At 39.9% G+C, this 21346-nt stretch overlaps 1 protein-coding gene across 3 annotated transcripts in view; it reads right to left on the bottom strand.

Annotated features, from left to right (window-relative positions):
* The window catches only part of LOC137125794 (FERM, ARHGEF and pleckstrin domain-containing protein 1-like), a 48942-nt gene extending 27678 nt beyond the window's left edge, over positions 1–21264 (bottom strand). Inside the window, exons 1-2 of one of the 3 annotated variants that reach the window (XR_010914207.1) lie at positions 20963–21264; positions 15839–16065 (exon numbers count right to left, since the gene is read on the bottom strand). Coding sequence is in view for 2 of the 3 variants with exons in the window: in XM_067501810.1 (XP_067357911.1) it covers positions 15839–16012 (174 nt within the window). In the remaining variant the exon portion in view is untranslated. The remainder of the gene's footprint in view (positions 1–15838; positions 16066–20962) is intronic. The other 2 variants (XM_067501810.1, XM_067501809.1) reach the window with 2 other exon arrangements.
* Between the last annotated feature and the right edge of the window lie 82 nt (positions 21265–21346).

Below are 21346 nucleotides of genomic sequence, written 5' to 3'. Positions count from 1 at the left end.
TACACACACACACACACACACACACACACACACACACACACACACACACACACGAAACTGACAGCATGTCATTTTCCTTTAGACGGACACATCCTGACGTCAGATATTGAAGGACTGTCTCACTGAATGACATCCTGTGTTTGTGTGTGTTGTGACACGTAGACTGGGAGCTTGACCGACAGGTGCCAGTGTCATGCACAAAGCTGAAAAGGCTCTGGAGTTTGGACAGGATTCAGTTCTGGGCTGTGGTAATCCTGGTATAAAGGAGGTGAAGAGGGGAGAGGAGCAAAGGAAGCGGGAGAACAGGTTGGAGGAGTTCAAGAGCAATGTGGCTTAAAAAAATAAAGCTGTCTTGCTAATGCTCCAACCTTTCTTTTCTCAACTTGTAGCCACAGATTTATTTGTTTCATTCACACTGATTCTTCTCAAAGCAAATTCTTCACCTGGAGACTTAAATCAACATGACCTGGCTGCTGTTGCCTGGGTAAAAAACAGTTTTCTGCTACATGTCCTCCCCTCTGTACTGTTTTCTGCTTTAAATTAACAAACATATGCACGAAAACTGGTTTGACAGAATTCAACAATACAAAGTCTGGTTTTCTGCTTTGCGAGAGACTGTTGGTTTTTGGAGCAGATGACGGGGGTTTAATGTTTCATGTGACACAAAAACACACAGCACATGCTGAGAGAGACAGAACAGCAAAGTAGTGGAGCATGATATGAGACAGTTACCTTATGTCTAAAAGTGAAAGGCTCATTCATTTAATTTCTAGTTCATATTAGCTGCTTCCTGTCTTTTTGCGTCAAATGTTATTTTCCCAGAAATAAGAGACAAATTGGGTAGAAAGTCAGGAGTAGGTTTAAGAAAAAAAAAATGATGGGCTACACATAATAACAAAATAAATAATGTGCACTCTTAATACTCAAGCTTAATCATTTAAGACATGTCCACTGCATGTTACAAAAAAGAAGAGGCCGGGGCTAAATTCCAAGTCTTTTAGTCAACAGCAATTTCCTTCAATTACAGCAAACCCTTGTCCAATAACTACAGTAAGCCTGCACGCATGCATTGGGGGGTAATGCAAGACACTGGAATGCTGAGGGGAATGTCACAATGGGAATAGTGGGGAAATCTTTAAATACCACTAATAATATAACAGGCTTCACAAACAAATCATGTCATCGTGCAGGTTGCTGTATCTTCTTACGAATGTGTGAAAAGTTTAAACAGCTTCAATCAGACATTTTTCGAGTCATTTCTTTACACTTGAAAATGGAAACTGGCAATCACAAGACAAAGTACAGGCCTAAATTTGTTTCAGAGGTCTCAATGGAAAGGTGAGAGTTGAAAGTGCTGGGAAAGGAGGAAACCTGACAGTCGTGGATTCTTTTTCGAGAAGGTGTTGAAAGATGATTCAAACTGTGTAAAAATGAAGTACAGAAAAAGATACTTTATAAGCCCGATTATCTCAGAGACCATACATATGAACATAACTGCTTATCAAATGGACAGTGGTTTCACTTTAAATTAGCAGTGTTTTACTTCCACTTGATAGTTTCACTGAGAGGAAAGGAAATGAGAGACAAAATAAGGGATGTATGCGAAGCAAAACTCTAAGTTATGAAGTTATGGGCCGAAGGTCTCTCTCCTCAATAACACATTTTGTACACCAACAAATTAATAAGTGCTGAACAATATGAAAGGTTTCATAATCCTCTGGTGGATGACTTTTCAAAATGGTGGTGTAGATTCTTCTTCAATGATGTGTTTATTGATTTTAGGTGTAATGTACCAGATTCTGTCAGTACTGAAATAAATGGCCAGACTGTAGAAATGCTGGTCCTTTAAGTACCGTCATTTGTGCATGGAACAAACATTCAGGTTAATGGAATTTTGATGACATTGTTGTACAGACCTTTTATTGAAAGGGTTCCTGTTTGAGGGGGCACTGTTTGACCTCCTTAAAAAGCAGCTACTAAATAAAGTACAGTCCATCCTTTCTGACAGCTCCCATACTCTGCGTTCAGATTTCCATGTCTTGGCTTCTGGCTCTGCCATTAGACAGTCGTGAGCCAGAACCGACAGCTATCACTATGGCGAATTTACAAAAAATATGATAGTGACACTGTAATGCAAATTCAAATTTCTCTTAGTACTTTCTGTTGGATGTTGTCTTGTATTGTTTTTGTTGGTGATTCTATGATGCTGTGCAAATATTTGCCCTTTGGGGACAATAAAGATGTTCATGAGTTCTGAATCCTAGTCCGGAAATGGATTGGGGAAAGTAAGGATGTTTGCGATAATGGATCTCGGGCTCACGTTCAATAGCTTAATATGCCTGTGGTCTAAAAATACTTGGTGTATATGTGTGCTGAAATCTTTCAGCTGAACAGAGCAGACCAGGCCCTGTGGAGCCAAGACTGAGCTCCTTTCAGCTCAAATCACAATCACTTCATTCAGCAACTTCCATCAATGAGCCTTTCTTAGTGAGCCAAAGACACACGCACGCGTGCAGAGAGCAATATGCTGGCGCAGGATTTTTTTCTTATCTAGCAGATGTGGAACAATGCTTTACAATCCAAAATCTATTAAGTGTTTTGTCTGCTGCATGTGGATACAGTCAAACTCATTGAAATTCACGGGCTTGATAGTACATGCATGCAGACACACAATAAAGAGCTCGAAATAATAAAGTCCCCATGTTCAACTTTATTGCTCTAAAAACTTGCCAAGGTCACATCGTCTAATGCAGGGTCCTGTTCCACACACAGCTGTCCTTTAGGGCCTCACAACAACATGGCAAATTGAACATAAATCAGCAATTCTGTTTGTGCAACATGTTTTTTAGTGTGTCTTTGCAACACTTTAAAAATCCAGTTTTCCTATTTGTGACACTGGCTAATAAGGAAAACTCAACACATTTGTAGGGATGATCCTTGCACCAAAATACACATTTAGCGCATTATGTGTCACAACTAAAAACTGACAGAATAAAAATATCCATTGTGGCCAGGTGGCAGGGTGGCTGCAGTGGATCCTAAGCATTAAATGCTTTTGCTTTATGCTATTGACAATAAACAAGGCTGGAGTAGCCTCTATCAGCAAGAAGAACTTTGGTACATTTACTATCGATTTGGTCTAAACCACTCCAATGACATGTACCTAAAAAAGTGGTCTTGTTTTTATCCATCTTGCTTTCTTATTGTTTGGATTTCCGCTTGACTCACTCTATCCCTTGACGCTCGTAGTGTATCAGAGACACTTGCCAGTATGCTGTCAGCGTGGCTGTCTACTCATTATACTGTCTTTCTGCCAAACCCACCCTCACAGTTGCGCAGCAAAGCCATCAGTCAACACACACACACACACACACACACACACACACACACACACACACACACAAATCCTAACACTTCAGCACACTGCTCCCTTGCTCCTTTTAATCCAAGACCTCTCTTAAGCTACACGATCGGGGCCTGGCCAAACTGCGATGCAGTATATCAAAGTAACTGCTCTCTTTTTTCCTACTATCCACTGTTTCCTACAGTCCCCTTTTGACTCTAGAGGCCCAAGAGCAAAGAAAACCTAAACATATTTCACGTTTACTCTTTACAGTTGCTGTTTCTCTGGAACCAAAGCTCCTTTTATGCTAGGAATGAACAGTTGATGAGAACTTATTAATAATAGTATGAAAGCTCCATCTTGTCCCTGGAAAGTAACTAAATCAGTCAATACAACAGTCTGTGGGACCGTAGGGAGTCCAAACAATGGCTTCTACTGTACCTACTGACCGTCCCTGGACAAGGATGAGGTCATGAACCATTGACTACCATCTGTAACTCATGCTGCTCTAAAAACTCATGCCAGTTTTCTATTTACCATATTAAAAAAAAAAAACACATTTTACCCATTAATTATTTTGTTTATCTTCCAATATTTCCCTTTGCTCTCCCTTCCTACAGATCTGGGCTTGACCAGCAACCCATGGCCAAGTAAAATATTATCACCATCTGTCATGGCATGCTGAGCGCTTAGAGAGAAACCCACAGCATCACTGACGCAAATGGCCTATGAAATCCCAAAAAAATTAACCGACATGACATTTATAGCTTTCATACCTGAGGTTTTAATAGGTTACATTTAGGCATTTTATTAAATTTTCTCACCTCTTGGGTCAGGTTTGGCACAATGCAAAACCGAAACAAATTGCCACGTTTATTAGGCATTTATATTATTATATTAGGCATTTCCGGAAATTAAAATCAGGATTTCTTACTGTTCTTACTGCATGATACAAAAATCAGCCCTGAGGCAAACTGGCATGAAGTAATGGGATGTTTGAAAGGTACTTCTCCTGCAGCTTGACTTACGTCAGGGATAGAAACCAGATGGGTGAGAATGATGATAAGAACTCTCCATGGGGGAAAGACTGCAGAAAAAACAAAAAACCCTCCAAGCTGTTCAGTTTCTTCCCCCCTTGCTCTGCTATAAATTCCAGCATGGATTTCCATCAGTTCTTTTTCAAGAAAATAGGACTAGAGTGCACTGTTACTGCTTTGAGGTTTTATTCTAAAACTGTTCCCTACTTAGAGGTTTTCTAAATGACACTTTTGCAGTAATGAGCCCAAAATTGACCTTTTAAGAGGGGAAAGTTATATATATTTTCATCATTTATACAGTGGAAACCTGTTAAATCACCAGCTATGTGACAAAGGGACAAGGAGAGGGCAGGGATAGATAAAAAAATATAAATGAAAGCTGTATTAAATTTGTGTCCGTAGAGCATTAATCTTAAATAAACTGTCTGGCTGGGAGTGTATTTACCTACATTAATTCAAACATGGTCAATCTTATCATTGAACTATCTAATATCTTAAAAGTGTCCAGCTGCTAAACTGCAGGTCAATGCGCCAAAATTCGACAGAGAAGATGCAACAATGTGCAGAGCAGCACAGCCACAGAAAACACAATAACACCAACGAATCTGAAGTTGTTTCTTTTAAATTCTTAATGTCTTTTGGCCAATTCCCACACCAGCAATTAGGTAGATTAGAAATTAGATGGAGTAGGATTGTTCTAATTGTCCCAAGGCTCGAAATAATGACTCTCTGCCATGTTTAATAACCAAAGCACACAAGCTATTTTCTGAAAAACCATGAAGCAGTCTAGGAAATCTGATCTACTGTAGTTTTGTCATACTGTTAGTTATTCAGCTTTAGAAGTGATGGTTCTGCATTCTTTCATGCTGCCTAAACCTATTTCACATTTCTTAAGTAAAAAAACAAAACAAAAAACTGTGTACTGTACACTGATTAACCCAGCAACTGTTAGGGATGTGTGTCGCCTGCTTGAAATAAGTCCAGGACAAGCATACGCTGTACATGATGTGCTATAATCCAAAAGGTAAATTCTCAGAAAAGAAAGGTCTTAACCTATTTAGGATCTCATGTTTACTAGCTTAATTGCAGTAAAAAGGTATCAACATATTTTTGTGCAGACTGTGCAAACACCCAATTCCAAAAAAAGTTGAGATGATGTGTAAAATTTAAATACAAACAGAATGCAATGATTTGTAAATCAACATATATTTTATTCACAATAGAACATAAACATCATATTAGATGCTGCCATCAAATTCAAACTGAGCTAATATTTTCCATGAAATGGTAAATTATCTTTTAACATCTGATATGTTGTTTGTGTTCTATTGTGAATAAAAGACTTGCAAATCAATGCAATCTGTTTTTATTTACATTATCACATCTTTCCACATTTTTAGGAATTGGGGTTGTAAAAGAGAAGTGAGCATACTCATCTAAATAAAACATAACCAATATGGATTTAAAGGAACAGGTTGTTAAGACTATTTCAATTCATGCAATTGTATTCAAACATAAACAAACCCTATTTGCTATAAGGTAGTGCTCATGCAGCATTCTATAGCACCATGGCTAAAAAAAAAAAAAAGATTAAGTACAACTTTCTCTCAATGAAAAATAAATACAATACATAGTACCAGTGGACAGAAGGACACTCAGTTGTCCACCAATTACGTCCTCTTGTTCAGATTATCATTAAACAGATTAGCCCACTGGCAAGGCGTCAAAGTCAGTTATTCCACAGTGGCAGAAAGGAAAAGACAGAGGGTCCATGCACAAACACACAGAGAAACACACATATGTCTAACTGGACTGTTGGATAAACAGTGTGTTGGCAAAATACCTGCCAGCAGTGACGCTAAGGCACTGTGGGAAATCAAATTGGTGAGACCCTTGATGGGAGATGAAGAAAATGCCTTCAGGCTGATATGAGGACAATGGTGTGTCTCGGTGCAGTACGTGTGTGCGTGTATGCATTTTACGGCTCATAGCACAATCGAGGCAGACAATTACATGGAAGAACAGATGGGATTACATTCACAATGTTGTGCCATTAAAAAAAAAGCAATTAGTGTGTTGTGTAGGGTGGTTGAGGGTACACTTTGTACTACAACTTGAGGAACAATGAGATTTGTACTTTTCACTAGATGACTGCTTCGTTTTCACCATTGAGAATGATCGAATGGAAGCTGTCAACCAAATGGTGGACAAGTGTTTTACTGTGCCATGAGTACACGTTTAGTATGTGTGGCACAGATACAGGCTGCCAATATATCAAAGATCTATTATTATCAATTCTGGAAACATATTATGTGTTGCATAATTATCTATAAGTTCATACCAATGGACACTAAATCTGAGTTTTTTTAAACATCTATCTCCCTTAGAGATAAAGAATATGCCAGCATCACACTTCAGTCACATCTGAACATGCAAACATGACTTTTTTTAAGTTCAGTGTCACTTTCAAGAAAATCACAATGTTTAAAGATTCAACACCTATCAAAATGTTTTTAATGACTGCAGAACCTGAGAATTGTCTCATTTTTAGATTTTCTTTATCACCAAAGTGATCTAGTGATGATTGTCTGTAGATCCATGCTACAGATCAAAATAAAAACTGCTACTAATTAAGTAAGTATACTTTTAATGGTGGCAGTTTTCCTAAACATAATCAAATGCAGGGTTTGACTGTTCATTAAAGATGTGACACAAAAAAAAATGGAAAATGGAGAACATAAAAGCATCTATGGTGTAGATATATATACACTGTATTAGCTTTAAGTTCATGACCCTATTTAATCACATAGTGAAGAACTACGCATTAAGTTTGGCATTTGTTTTTGCTTGTGTGTACACGTCTCTGCACGTGTTGCTAAAATGAATGACTTACGAGAAAAAGGGTTTGTGGAAACAATGGAATATTTCAACTATAGGCCTGTGGTGAACACGTGTGTGTGGTTAAGATGATAAACAGATGATTTACAAATAGGGAATAGTGTTAAATTTATGCCACAGCTACAAATCTTTCTTGTGTAAAACTGGATAGCCATAAATCATAACATAAACACCAATTTATAGATGAAAATGGTCTCCCTACAATCTCTGCATGCACTGAACTTCAATGAAATGCTTGCAAAAATTGCAATGATAAGAATTGACAAGATATAAAGCATCAAATACACTACTACATTATTTGAAAAGTGACAAAAAGACTTCAAATCAAATTCACCAAACACCACCAAAGCCCAACAACAGTGATTCATAAAGGGTACAATACTAAAAATTACATATGGAGATGCAAAGGAACAGCTGAATAACGATGAGATGGCATTACGATAACAAGAATAATAAGAGTACGCGTAATGAAAGGTTTTGACAAAAAGAGGGGGGCATGAAAGTCTGACAGACGATAAGAAAAGGGAAGGCAGAGAAAGGTGAAAACCAAAAACAACCCTAATCCCAAACATTACATTTCAGCCTACATTCCTTTGCTAGTTTCTCAGAGAAACAAACTGCTGGAGACCTGAGGACACAGCAGGGAAGACGCCACTAAATTCCACTGAGGGTTCAAGAAAACATCCAAATAGAGTTGAGGAGGGGAGTGAAGATTGGGAAAGTGATTGGGAAACACTTCACCTATTGAAAGAGATCCCAGTACAGCATGCACACACGCACACACACGTTGAAAGGCTTAGGAGTAAAGTTACAGGGCCTGGTCCAGACTTGCGGCAGAGATCGAGTGAAGCAGCTCTAAAGGTTTCATTAGGAGCTCTGGTTAACACTTAGCAAGGGGGAGAAATCTAATTTAGTATATTGGAGCGGACACTTTAAGCTTTGGGCTAAATTCCTAGCATACTCAACTGTGCAATTCTTTTCTAATCCAACAATTCACTGGTTTTCATACTATGGACAATCGACTCTCATGTCAAATCTGCACTTCGGCTCTAAATACTATGTTGAGTGTATAACATCTGAGTTTAGCCTTGCAAACTGCAGCTGAACATGCACACCAAATCTGAAATACCTGTGAAATACTGTTTTGCTTCTTCTAGTCTGGTTTAAGTCCCAAGTAGGTGGCCTACTGCTGGGGAGAATTCTAGCTCTCCTTTACCCCTAAAGGCAACCTACCGTAGCAGTGACGTTATCACCTGTGCAGAGGAAAAACCCTGACACGGGCAAACTATTCTCCTCCCCCATCACATGAAGATTTACGGCAGTAGTGGCAGCTGGAATGAGGGGCCACATAACGTAATAACTTTTCTCTTATAGACCTGTCTACCTTGGACTGGGTGAGGTACGGCAAAAGAAAGACTTATATTTTGAATGACATTTTGTGCAAAGCACTAAAGAACCTGTTTTACCAATGCTATCATGCATCCCTCATTTGTCCATCATTGTTCACTCCATCCAATTAAGTTGCATTTGCACTGTGGAACAGTCGATCCTCATTATGGAACAGAAATTATATGATTAGGAAAAACAGCGCTGTTGCCTGAAGCCGTCTACCGAGTCCAACAGCAACATGTATCATTAAATCTATGCAGTACAGCTTCTGTTTCCGCCCTCCAGGCCACCTGAACTAGATTCATTTTTCAAACACAACAGGATCTCTGAATGAGTGTTGGCTCCTATCCAGGGTGTCTGGTAGCAATGATAAACCTAGCAGCAATTGTCTAGCAGTCAATGTTAATTTTCTGCTGTAATTTAAAACAACAGTAATAATTTGCCAATTTGTAATAGTGGCTGTGATGACAAGAAGGGAGAGACATTTTTATACCATGTTAAGCATCAAAGCACCACAAATCCTCTTAAATACAGGAAATAATTAATATCCCACTCGTAGGAGAGGAATGACAAGAGAAACAGCAGGGAGAGTTTCACCACAAGCCCACCTCGACAGGGACTGCAAGCTGCTCCAAACCAATAGTTGTAATCCACAAAAATTGCTAAATTGGTATGGTGGAGTTGTGCAGCACAGTGAAGCGGTTGCACAGTGATTATGTTAATGTGGCCCAGCTCCCCCACTGTCGGCTGGACAAGTCTTCCTTATTGAACATTTCGTTCAGTGCAATTACCAAAAGAAAAACTAAATCTGCAGCGAGAGCGGAGTGGACCTTGTTTCCTCATTTACTGTGTCTGTGTGGCTCTTTTTCCTCCCTCTTGGTGCTGCACTCTCTTTTTCTCTGTCACAGTGAGTTCAACACCATGTCTTGTTCTCAACCCTCAGTGGGGCCCTCTTCATTTCTTTCCAACCCTATTCTTCGCCCCTCTCTAAAAACAATCTCTCAGTAATTGTCTCTCCATCAGCAAGAGTCTACTGCTCACAAAGTAATAATCTCTCTGTCTTGTTCCCTAATTCCTTCCTTCCTTGCTCAAAGGCATTTCTGTCTGTGACCGCGTCTTTGACCTCAGCACGTCTTAGTGCTTTCACGTGGCTCCATGTGCACACACCTACGTTAAAAGCAAATCAATAAAATGTACTCAGCTATTGAAACGCTACAGTAATACTACACCTATTGTCTGTTCAGTAACATATTATCTAACTGATGCATCGGAATAGATGGATGAAAGTATTGACTTAAACTGCAACATTATCACTGCATTCAAAGTGATTTTTATTTTTGGTCAAACTTTAGGGCCAGCCGTGTAAGGAAGAATACGAAGAAGGAAATTAGAGGAAAGTCAATCTACAGTCAGAAATCCCTCTCTGAGGTCTCTGACCACAGGAATGAGACAGTGAATGCCAACCATTACATAATTTACAACAGTTCTTCTGTGCGAGGCTCTGTGGGTAAGCACGCCGCATCCACAGTTCTCAATCCTGGGGTTGGGACACTAAACATTTTTATATACACAGTATGTTTGACACAGAATACAAAATACAACCTTCTCTATTACATAACAACTTTTATCTACTGCTAAAAAACATCATGTACATCATGTACACTGTTTTCATATGGAGTCCTGTAGAACTGTTTAGGTCTGTGATGTGACTTGGAGTTAAACTAAGAAGGATGCTACATTACCAATGTATTTAAATAATTTACAAAACAATACATTATTTAGTCCAATTTATGGAAGAGTTACAAGGGGAAAGACATTGTAATTGCAGATATAATCAATTATTTATTTTAATAGGAGTGTAATTAACTGGTTCTAAGCATTTGTGGCACCGCATGACAGACTGTAGGAAGTATACATGCACTAAAAGCATAGATGTTTATAAAGACGTACAAACCCAGATGTTTATAAAACATGGTTTAATATGGTTCTAGGGCACCCAAATAAATAGAATCATTATATGTTTTGTATGTTACGGCACTGGAATTAGCAGAAACTAGGGAGTTTTCACAGACACAGACCGGGTCTATGAGGACGATGATGAATGAATGAGGCTCGCTAAAGCTACTGTAAGTTGTGTAAGTGCTCTGAGATGAGAAGAGGACAGACGGGAAGAGAAGAGAAGGACCACAAAATCAGCGTTACAGCCTCACCCTGCAATAACTATATTTCACTGTCTTTACACATCACCTTGGCTTTGTCCAACTATCAAAACCACTGCAACTTAACTGCGAGTACTGCTGCGAACTTTAGAAGACATAGAGAAACACTATTGTGATTTGGCACATTTTGTATAGGCTTGTTAATTTTTTTTAATTGTTTTGCTTTTCTTTTCTCTGTAGTGTAAAAAACTATTGAAAAAGGGGACTACAACAAAGGGAAATATCTGAATTCTGGCTGAGTTTTAACATGCTCCAGGGTAAAATACTTCAACAGAGCCACATTTCTCCAAATTTAATTTGAGGATTCTTGCTGACTTTTATAAAAAGAAATGCAAGAAATCTTTGTGACTTAGTCTAAAAAACAAATTGTGTGGTTCTATGTATACTAATTCACAAATAAAAAGGGTGCATTAAAATGTATTTCTCCTGCTTTTGTTGAAGCCAAATAGTTGAGGTCTCAGTGGTGGAAGCACAACAATCAGACAATCTGCCCTTGATGCAAAGACTCTGGACTCGACTGCATCCGAACCAAAAGAAAGCAAAATGTGAGGGTGATTTTGAAGAAATAAAATACATTTTGTGTTCAGACAGTTTTTCAGTGGCCCCTTTGTCTTTCAAATTTGATATTTCTATTGGAATTATTTACTCACAAAGTATTATTTTAAATGTCAAATGCTCTGGAGCTAAGGAGTCTTTGTACACAATGGAGAAGGGGTTCATTCATCATAGGCCTTGGGGGACTGCAAGTCCATCAAATTATGTCTACAAGGCAGTTCTATCATCCTAATCCTCACAGCCCTCCCCTCTTGGTAGTCCTGCATCTTTCCCCAGCTCACTTTTAAACAAAAGAAAAAGAACCACCACAAAAAGGACAGGAGACATGCAGAGCATAAAGCCACAATCCTATCACCCTCACAAACCACTGTACTGATCCAAGTCACACGTGAACACATGCATCCAAGCACGCGCAAACACACACACCCTGGTCTACTTCCTCTAGCAGTCAGGCGGTGTGTTTTTCAAGCCTCTGATGTCAAAGGAGAAAGATTGCAATGTTGTTATATCAAATTGTCTTGCAGGGATTAAGCTTAAATAAGCACGCTAGACACGACAGCACAAGACAAATATTAATCAAAACAACAGAGTGAAGGAAACAAAATAAAAAGGCAAAGTTGTCTCCCCTACATATATATATGAACATTGAGACAGAAGACTGAGACAGACTAGGCAGAATAGGATGCAAGAGTGAAATTATACGTGCAACATGTAAACCAATCAGATGAGGGGGCATCAATGGGGGGCGGACTTAGCTGAGCAAAACTGCTCTTCGGGGAAATCAGCAGGACTTCACCTTCATGGTAGAACAGATGTGCAAATCGTGGCTAAATATAAACAACACTAGAATGGATGTTGTCTGCGGTGTTTCCAGAATTAATAGGATACGTTGTCTGTGTTTTCCTGTTAGGTTATTTTGGTCAGAATGTTAAATCCAGTCTGTTCTAACACTAAATTAACCATGTAAGGAAACATGAGAAAGCCATGTTTTTCCACTCAGTTAGGAAAGTCTTCAATGAGGTCATTGCCTGAAAGCTGCAAATATTATTATTTAAATTTAGTAACAGGTATAAGAGAGAAAAGGAACAAGTGACTGCACTTTACTGAGTTTTATTAGTTCCAACACAAACCAAAACGGGTTTCTTTTGGATTGGAAAATTCCTTTCAATTGCAGATGTTGTGACCTCAAGATCAACTGAGGCAACCTGATACAGGATGCATTTACTTGAAAACAGCATTTCCCTCTGACACAAAAGCAAACACTGCAGCTTAAACAAGATAAAGTTTTAATGAAGTGAACTCTTACCTAATGACTCAAGTCAAAATGTTTACACTGTGTTTATCTGAGAATCAAATACATTTAAAGATTTGGCTTTTTGCGCCAGACTACTAACAGGCCATGCGAATCACTTAAACTACATTACATGTGATCCGGTGAAACCAACTCAAATCAAGAAAGACTAACATCTCCCAATATTTACAAAGCAAGCAAATGCACACCCCCACCCCACAGCACATCCTCTCTACCTTCAATTATTCACCAGGTGGGAGTGAGCAATGATGTTCTGTGCTGACACTCCTGCTGCTTCCCAACCACATCAATAATGTAGCCGCCAAGTGATTGTGTATGTACCGCCATAGTGCTCTCTAAAGGAGTGTGTACAGTGTCTTGTCACAGTGTGTACTCACATAATGTACATTCGATCAAGTTCAGGCAGATAAAAGAACATGACAATATTTAATGTAAAAAATTAATAACCATCAATAAACAAGAAGAGCTGCATTTGACTTAAATGGTGTTTTATGTGCATCTAAAATCAGGAGAGTCCAGCTAAAACAATGTATCTCCTTTTGATCTAAGGGACTCCACATTATTCCTCGTTGGAATCTGGCTAATAGAGACTGTTGATGGTGGTGAAAGTCTGAGGATAAGGCTAATTTTATAAACACCAGATAATATCTTGAGGATTTTGAGAACAAACACCTGAGCTCTAAACATGCATTACATGGAACCCAGCAATGTCACTTCATTGAAGATGCATGTTGCATGAGAAGATTAATGTGTAACATAAAACATGATTAAAAATAAATTTATTGGCCATACTGTCTATTCAACGTACTTTATGGAGCTGAATGTAAATGTGGAAAGAAATTTGAATTATGAGCCTGTACTTCCTGGTCAAACCCACCATTAACTGCCAACTGCCCTTATCAGATGCATGGATACAATCCAATGATTTAGTATCAGTCTCATGTTGATTTAAAAACTAGACTGGGTGTCAGTGAGATGTGACTAAACATAATTAAATAATTTCTGTTCACTACCCTCAATTTCTGCAATAAACTAACATGGATGCATGAAGTTGCTGCTAATTCTAATCACTACCTGCATGTGCTTCACAATAAAAGGCTTCAGAAATTCCAAAGTATAAAATGGTTTTGCTGTTGTGGGAAGTCTTTTGTGTCACAACAGCATCACAACAGTAGCAAAAATGGGCCAAAAATATGTGGCTGCTAATGTTAAAGCTAATTAGAAATTGTATGTTTTGGATCTGTTAAATGTATTGCTCCTGTTTTGCAGCACCCCAGCTGAGGTTGTAAGATAACAGGCTCGGTTAACGAACGAGTCTTCTACTTTACCTCCCGCAGTGAGGAAATGCCCGGTAGGGTGCCTGCATTAGTGTGTAAGCTGCAGGCTTAACTCCTCATTCACAGGTTAGACTACACCTACTACACAAACACACTGGAGGCCATTTTTGCCGGAAAAAGACAGATTAGGTAAGTCAAGTACAAAAGACAATGCCTCTTTTATTTCACTGAATCTGTCATTAATTTAGCTTGTTCATTTTCAAAGCTTTCATCCTCCCTCTTCTACTCTATTTTCTATCTAACTGCCTTTATGTTCTACTCCCAGTCCAGTCTTCTGCTGATGTACATCTGGACCCTGCATCAAAACCCCTGTCTCAACCGAAACATGTTGCAATGTGTGCAGCATTGAAGTATTTTCGGGTTACTCTTGTCAGCTGACGCTTTTTACTCTCCTGTGGTCTGAGAAGTGATGTCTCGCAGAGATAGGCCATTTCATCCATGTGGGCGGGAGATTAACAACAGAAAAAGAAAGGGGGAGGAGATCCTTGTCATTAGGAGGACTTCCTGCCGTTGCTTTGTAGCGAACTGCCAGCTCTGTGTTCTTACATCAGTTTAGGATTTAAAAAAATGCTATAACACGCATGCAGCCGGCATTTCTTTTGCAGAAAAGACCTGTCCTTACAGCCACAAACAAGCACGTACATTCTTGGCAGTGATAGTGACTCTTTCCACATTCCTTCTTAATTATCATCATCATCATCATCATCGCAGAAATTCCCCAAATTTCTAAACTGATAACAGAGTGGCTGGTTTTCTAAAGGCAGAACCACGAAACTCTCTGTCAGCTTCCAATACACATTAATTCAGAAATGAAATCTGCGACTACCCAGAGATTACGTGCCGAAGCACCACAGCACAGATGTCATTAAAAGCTGCTTCCAGTGCAGCCTCTCAGAGGATCAATTTCTCTAAACAGCATTAGGAGGTCAGGGAGCTGCAGTAGGCAACAACACGCCTCAAACTCGCTTACACGCAAACAGATACATAAATTTGCCGGGAATCATAAAAGAATGGAAAAATGAGGGTAATGATGAGAATGGCTGTGAAGGACAAGTAGCAAAAACATGAAAATAGACAACGACAGAAACAGTGTATGGCCTCCAGTGTTTGTTTCTTTCAGTGAGCAAGGATCAGGGGTGTGTAGGTGTTGCGTGCTAAGACAGGAAAGTGGCTTCTATCCCACTTCCTGTGTATCTCTAGGAAGTGAAGATATGAGATTGAGACTCAAGGCCAATGGAACATATTCAGTACTGCTCTTCAAACTACAAACAGCTGACACATTGCATAAGGAGTAAGAGGAAAGTACATTAATATCCCTTCTAAAAAGGCATATCTCTTGGATTTTATAACAACTTTTTCAATATATTCATCAGTCATTATTGTGAAAATGTGGTAGAAGTTCTTAAGACATGGGACAGACAGTGGACAGAGAAACACAGCAGATGAAATTACTGCTCTCACTGTACTTGTTACTTACTGCAAACTACCTGATTTGAAATGATCAAAAGCTCATTTTACACTGAAACACAACAACTACTGATGTGTTGATTGAGAGCAAACCCAATTAATTTGTCTGCATGACATTTACCATGAACAGATGTGACGAGGCTCATCAGCTCCAAGTTCACAACTCAAATGCATTCCAGCACACTCACATTAAATCGCTCGTCAACGAAATCCCTTAATTACAGTCTGTCTGTAACCATCCATGCAGCAGAACCAAAAACCCATTCACATCTATTACTCACTGATATCTGGAAGACTTCTTGTGTGTCGTCAAGCATCTGCACCCTTATGGAGACCTGTCTGCTGGGAGGCTGAGCAGGAGCACGCAGGCCCGGCTCCAGGGTGGACACCCCAAAACTTTCAGGGGCGCCCAGCCTCTGTCCGGCCGTAGACCCCCTTTCAGCAGGTTCCACCATAGTGATAGACACTACAGTACAGGATTCTTAAGCGCAAGGAACTCTGTTCACGTCTAAGAGAAATGAGAGAGGAAAGAGCAACAGTTCAGGTTTTTCTTAAAATATATGTTTGCAGTTTGTCTTCTTATGTGCTTCAAACCAGCAAAACCACAATCTCTTCAATCTATGATTTGGAGTATTTTTTATTTTTGGCTACGTAAATACATAGCAGGCAATTTGAAGTTGCAAGGCATTTGATCACATATTCAAGTGCCTACATGGGCCCTTATCCTAAATAAAAAAAAGTTACATCATATCATGTATGTTGGCAAGTGTATATCGGCAACATATTCCTTTGTTAGGATTCAGTTGCTTTATCTAGACTGTTTTTCTCTATGAGGTAAACTTTGTGCTTAATTAGTTTGAGACATCCATAAAAACAAATCTTGCCACATTTATCATTTGCACAATATAAAAACCACAAGATATTCCGTCAGTGAGCTTTTAGGGATTTTTACTGTTTAGGATGTAAAAATCCCTGGTTAGGATGAAGGGAGCCTGGTGACTCAGTGCTAGAGAACTGAGCTGGGATGTAGAAGGCCGTGGGTTTGAATCCCACCCCGTCAGGAGTGGCCCCACCCAGCCACCAAGGGCCACCTTGGCGCTGTTCCCGAGCCTGGATAAAAAATGTGAGGGTCGTGGCAGACAGGGCATCCAGCGTCAAAACTGCAGAACGCATTGATGTGGCGTGACTCCTGAAGGGACAAGCTGTTGATCTTTTGAGGAAGTCAGTATAGAAACCACAGACTAGGGAAACCCCATTCTGCATCACAGCTTAAATTCAGGCACAGACAGATGCACACCTTGCTAGACACTCACATGCACAAACATATTCCAAATACAGCGCATGCAGGTGGGATTTACTGCACTTCCTATACAAACCAGGCACAGAGCTCTACTGAGAACCAGTTCAGACTTGATCTAAAGCTTCATAAGTAGGGCAGATGAGATACGGTCTGAGATCACACAAAGGCACTTACCCCGCTCTAATGTTTCATACACAAAAAGTTTTCAGCGCCCCCCCCTACATCCCACACTTGATAAACCTCAACCTCAGACAATAAATATCCTCCCAGACAGTTGGTGACATCAGGGCTGAGGAATGTTTTAGAAGAAATTCAGGGGGTAATGTAGGGTTACGGGTTACATTGCTGCACTGCCCTGTCAAAAAAACACACCTTTAGATCAACAACATTTCCAGTCTTCGTCAGTATCCCTTTTTGTGTGTTTGAATGTAGTGATTGTGTACCAGACAAAATAAAAATCTAACAAAATTATCTCTGGACTTAAAGTGCTGTTATTTGCCACACTGGGTCTGGGGTGGCCAAATACAGCATGTTATCTCTTGATGGGGATGTCCAATTGCAAAGTCTGATCTAAATGTGCCTGAGAAATATAGTTTTCTTTTGCCCACATCTGCAGAACAAACTATGTAATTTTTAGTCTTTCGTAAACTGTCTCAAAATTCAATTTGTGCAGGTCACTTTTCTCAAGATGAGAAGAGCAATGACACTACAGTGAAGCCTCTATGGATCATTTACCTCGGGGGCAGAGGGAAGTGCAAGTCAAGTTGAAAAGTAAAAGTGAGTGCATCAAATAAGGAAACTGAATCTGTAGCTATAGTGATAATCATTTAATCCTTTAAGTCATTTTATTAAGTAAAATCAACAAAGCTTATCCAGGGTTTGCAACTTTTCTCATTGCATATTTTTAAATCTTCAATTGTTGGTCATGCAAGAAACCAACTTCAAGATATAATTTTGGACATATAGGCAACTGACAGTTCTCACTATAGTTGGAGATTTTACAGAGCAAATGGAGAAGTCTAAAAAAAAGTCTACAACCTGTGAATGCTTCCAAGCTCCAGGGTTGCTGCTCTGTAACTGACCAACACATGAAAGAGGATGAGGAATTAGACATCAAGCAACACAATTTACATGCATAAAAAACATTATGCGATTCACGACTGCTACTGCTCACACCAAATAAAGCCCTTTAACTCTGACGTGCCGAGTGAACTAATGTTTTGCCTGCAGACTTCAACCTGAGTGCTCAGCAACCATGTAACACATATGCAAAGACATAGAAAAAAGGCTATCATCGCTTACTAACCTTCCCATCTGCACATACAAACGAGTGCCTCTCCTCACCTTCGTCACAAAAGCTGAAAGCTGAAACTGGAACCTGGCCAAGGAAGTGACCTGACAAAAAGGGACCTGACATACAAGTTACTCATTACACCTGTGGGAACTTTCATTTGTTCTCTTGTGCTACTTCCCAATTGCACTAAAATGAAAGCTCAAAGCACTAGTGATAATCCACAATAATTCGTTGTTTATTACTGGCCAGCTCACGTGCAGCCATTTTAGTTTTTGAAACCCCCAGCTCTCTCTCACTTAGGGTTACAAACTTGTTTTTTCTTTCAAAGCAATTAACTTGTCAACTCAATGCCAGTTTTATAGCTCGAACTAATCATTCACTAATAGGAAGGTGCCAATTGCCCTGACAAACATGAGTAGATCACATTCTGTAGGCAGTAGGGATGGTTTGTAGCACATTTTTTTAACTCACAACACAAATGGTTCCAAAACACAGCGCAGTCACATTTAGAATTCAGTGTTTTTTTCCCTCATAAACAAAATCAAAAATTGTTGACTGTGTTGATTTACAGCTTGAGCAAACTAACCAACAGTAAATTCAGTAAATTCAGTCATCTTCCTCATTTTGGATCAACTTTAGAAGCAGAGGTTTCATCATGTCCTCAGAATGCGGCTGGGAGGATTAAACATGGAGTTAGCAGAGCAAGAGAGGAATACAGAGCGTGCTGGTCGCACAGGCACAAAGGAAGCTACTGTGGGAGCTTCCAGCAGCGGGGCTTTAACTCAGAGGGACTCAGGCCTCTGTCTCCTAAACTGCCTGTGAACTGGTGTTGGTTGAAAGTTTCCCAAGAGTTTGTTAGTGGGAAGCCAAGTCCTGGGAATCGGATGTGTGTGTGTGTATGTGTGTGTACGTGTGTATACACAAGTACATCTACTTATAAAAAAATAAAAAACATAAGGAGCAAACCAATCTGGTTCTTATCATTATATTAGTATGATTTTTTGTACATAAAATAAAACAGAATAAGTGGAAATAAGCTGTAAAAATCTAATATGGGGTCATTAATGAACTGACCTACTATTTTTCCCAAAAAGAAATTCCCAAACAAAAAACTATTATTTAAAATCACTAAAGATAATTCTCTATTACTTAATTTCCTTTTAAAGCCTTATGGTGGAAAAAAACTGGTAAAATTCAAGCAACTATAACTACTATTCCCAGATCATGTGGTATGGTGATGACACCTAAGGATGGCAACCCTCACTTGAAGACCCGTTAATCTGGCAATTATCTTCCATTCATCCTTCCATTATCTTAACCACTTCTCCGGCTCAGTGTCATTTTCAATGTTTGGTCTAATCAATGGCAAACTATGAAACGGGATTATTCTAATCTCACAAAACACAAGGTGAGGTCTTGAATTGCCTTGTTTGAGAAGCAGAAACTGCATTTAGTAGTGTGGCCCTCCATGCCCTGCTGTGCAGTGACCTTTGTTAACATGCAATACTAAGAACAAAAGAACTGGAGGGCACCCGTTACCTGATTGTGTTTTTTGTTGCCATTTTTACAACAGTCAGAGCTCATTCAATAAACCATAAACAACCACTTCTCACCAAGAAGTGTCAACTAGCAACTTGACAAATACAGGTAGGCCCAAGGTTACAACGTGGGATGTTTTAACATCCATGGCCCTTTACAGATCAATGGATGTTATGGAGAACTGGTTTTATCAAGGTGACACTTTCCACAGGTTCAGCCGTTAAGCTGCTCTACTGCCCTCAGGAGAATTGTGTGTGTGTGTGTGCAGGAAAGTAAAGAGTAATGCCACTAGGTCTACTAGAGTCATGGGTGTGATATTTATTGCAAAAGAAAGGTGCATAAGTGTTAAAGAGACCACCAGTAAAGCACCTACAAGCAAGACAAAGCTGTTTCCCCACTAACCATGTGTGCACAGACCTCATGCAAGAGCACGAGTCTGCCCCAAAGATCAATAAAGGAAAGTGGGGTTTGCTTGTCAGCTCCCCCCCCCCCTAATTGAAGAATGCTGTAAACATGCATGTAAACAGCAGCATTGACATGGAAAAGTGAACAAACATACATCTATATAAAACACACTGAATTAGTCCAGCTGGCACAGCGGAAGCCACAGAATGTAGGTTAGCAGAGTAATCCTTTAGTCCAGAGTTAAGATGTCAGTAGGCTACAGCAACCTGCTCACACTCAAGTGACTGGGCTGGTGTTTGTGTTTGTGTGTGTGTGTGTGTGTGTGTGTGTGTGTGTGTGTGTGTGTGTGTGTGTGTGTGTGTGTGTGTGTGTGTGTGTACTGATCAATATTAATGTGCATAGGGGCCGCTTTTTCACAATGACCAGCTCGGGTTATTGTAGGGTTTTGTGAATGAAAAAGTATTATCAACACAAAACAGCAGGGAATCACCGAGGAGACGCGTAATTACCTGTTCTAAACTGCTATGTGAAAACTGTAAGTTTTGTTACGATGCTGCAACACACGTAAAACGTATGAAGTACTTGCAGGGCTGTTCCCTCCCCCCCCCCCCCAAGTCATTAGGTTTACAGCATGAGAAGATCTGCTGGACCCCCTAAAGATCAGCGGATTAGGAAAAGGAACAGGCTGAGTGCTATGGAGGCGAGTGTATGCTTGTAATCACTGTTGCCTTCAAGTGTTTAGTCTTGAAACTGTGGGCGTAAATGCAACAAACCTGTTTATCTTTAAATGTGTGTTTAATTACACAAGTAACACCAGAAAGGCTACGTGTAACCTCGCTCATAATCCGGATGGCATAATTCACTCACCCCCTATTTTCTTTCTTCGAGATCCACAGATTCTCCTTAAGTGGTAGCGTTTATTTCCAACGCAGACCGTAAATTCCACGCCGCAGCGTTGTGTGCTAAGTTTGGAATTTGGTAGTTTTCTCCTCGCAGCCGATCCGCACGCTCGCTCTGTCTCTCTCAGGTGGGACGTGGTTTCGGTGTGGCAGCCATTGCAACAAATGTGAGAAGCCGTGCATTGAGCTTTCTACTGGAACAATAAAGAGCGACACACACCGCCTCCGGCTCTGGCACCCCGGCTCCACAGTGTCAGGCAGGGAGAAAGTGCACGCATGGCGGCTCCACAGCGCCATTCCATGGTGCTTTGGGGAATAAGGAGTGTGGAAGTACAGAGCTAAGGGTTTGTAT

Source organism: Channa argus, chromosome 4 (assembly GCF_033026475.1).
Source record: "Channa argus isolate prfri chromosome 4, Channa argus male v1.0, whole genome shotgun sequence".
NCBI lineage: Eukaryota > Metazoa > Chordata > Actinopteri > Anabantiformes > Channidae > Channa > Channa argus.
Note: the sequence above shows the minus strand (reverse complement) of the source record. Positions and strands in the feature narration are given on the sequence as shown.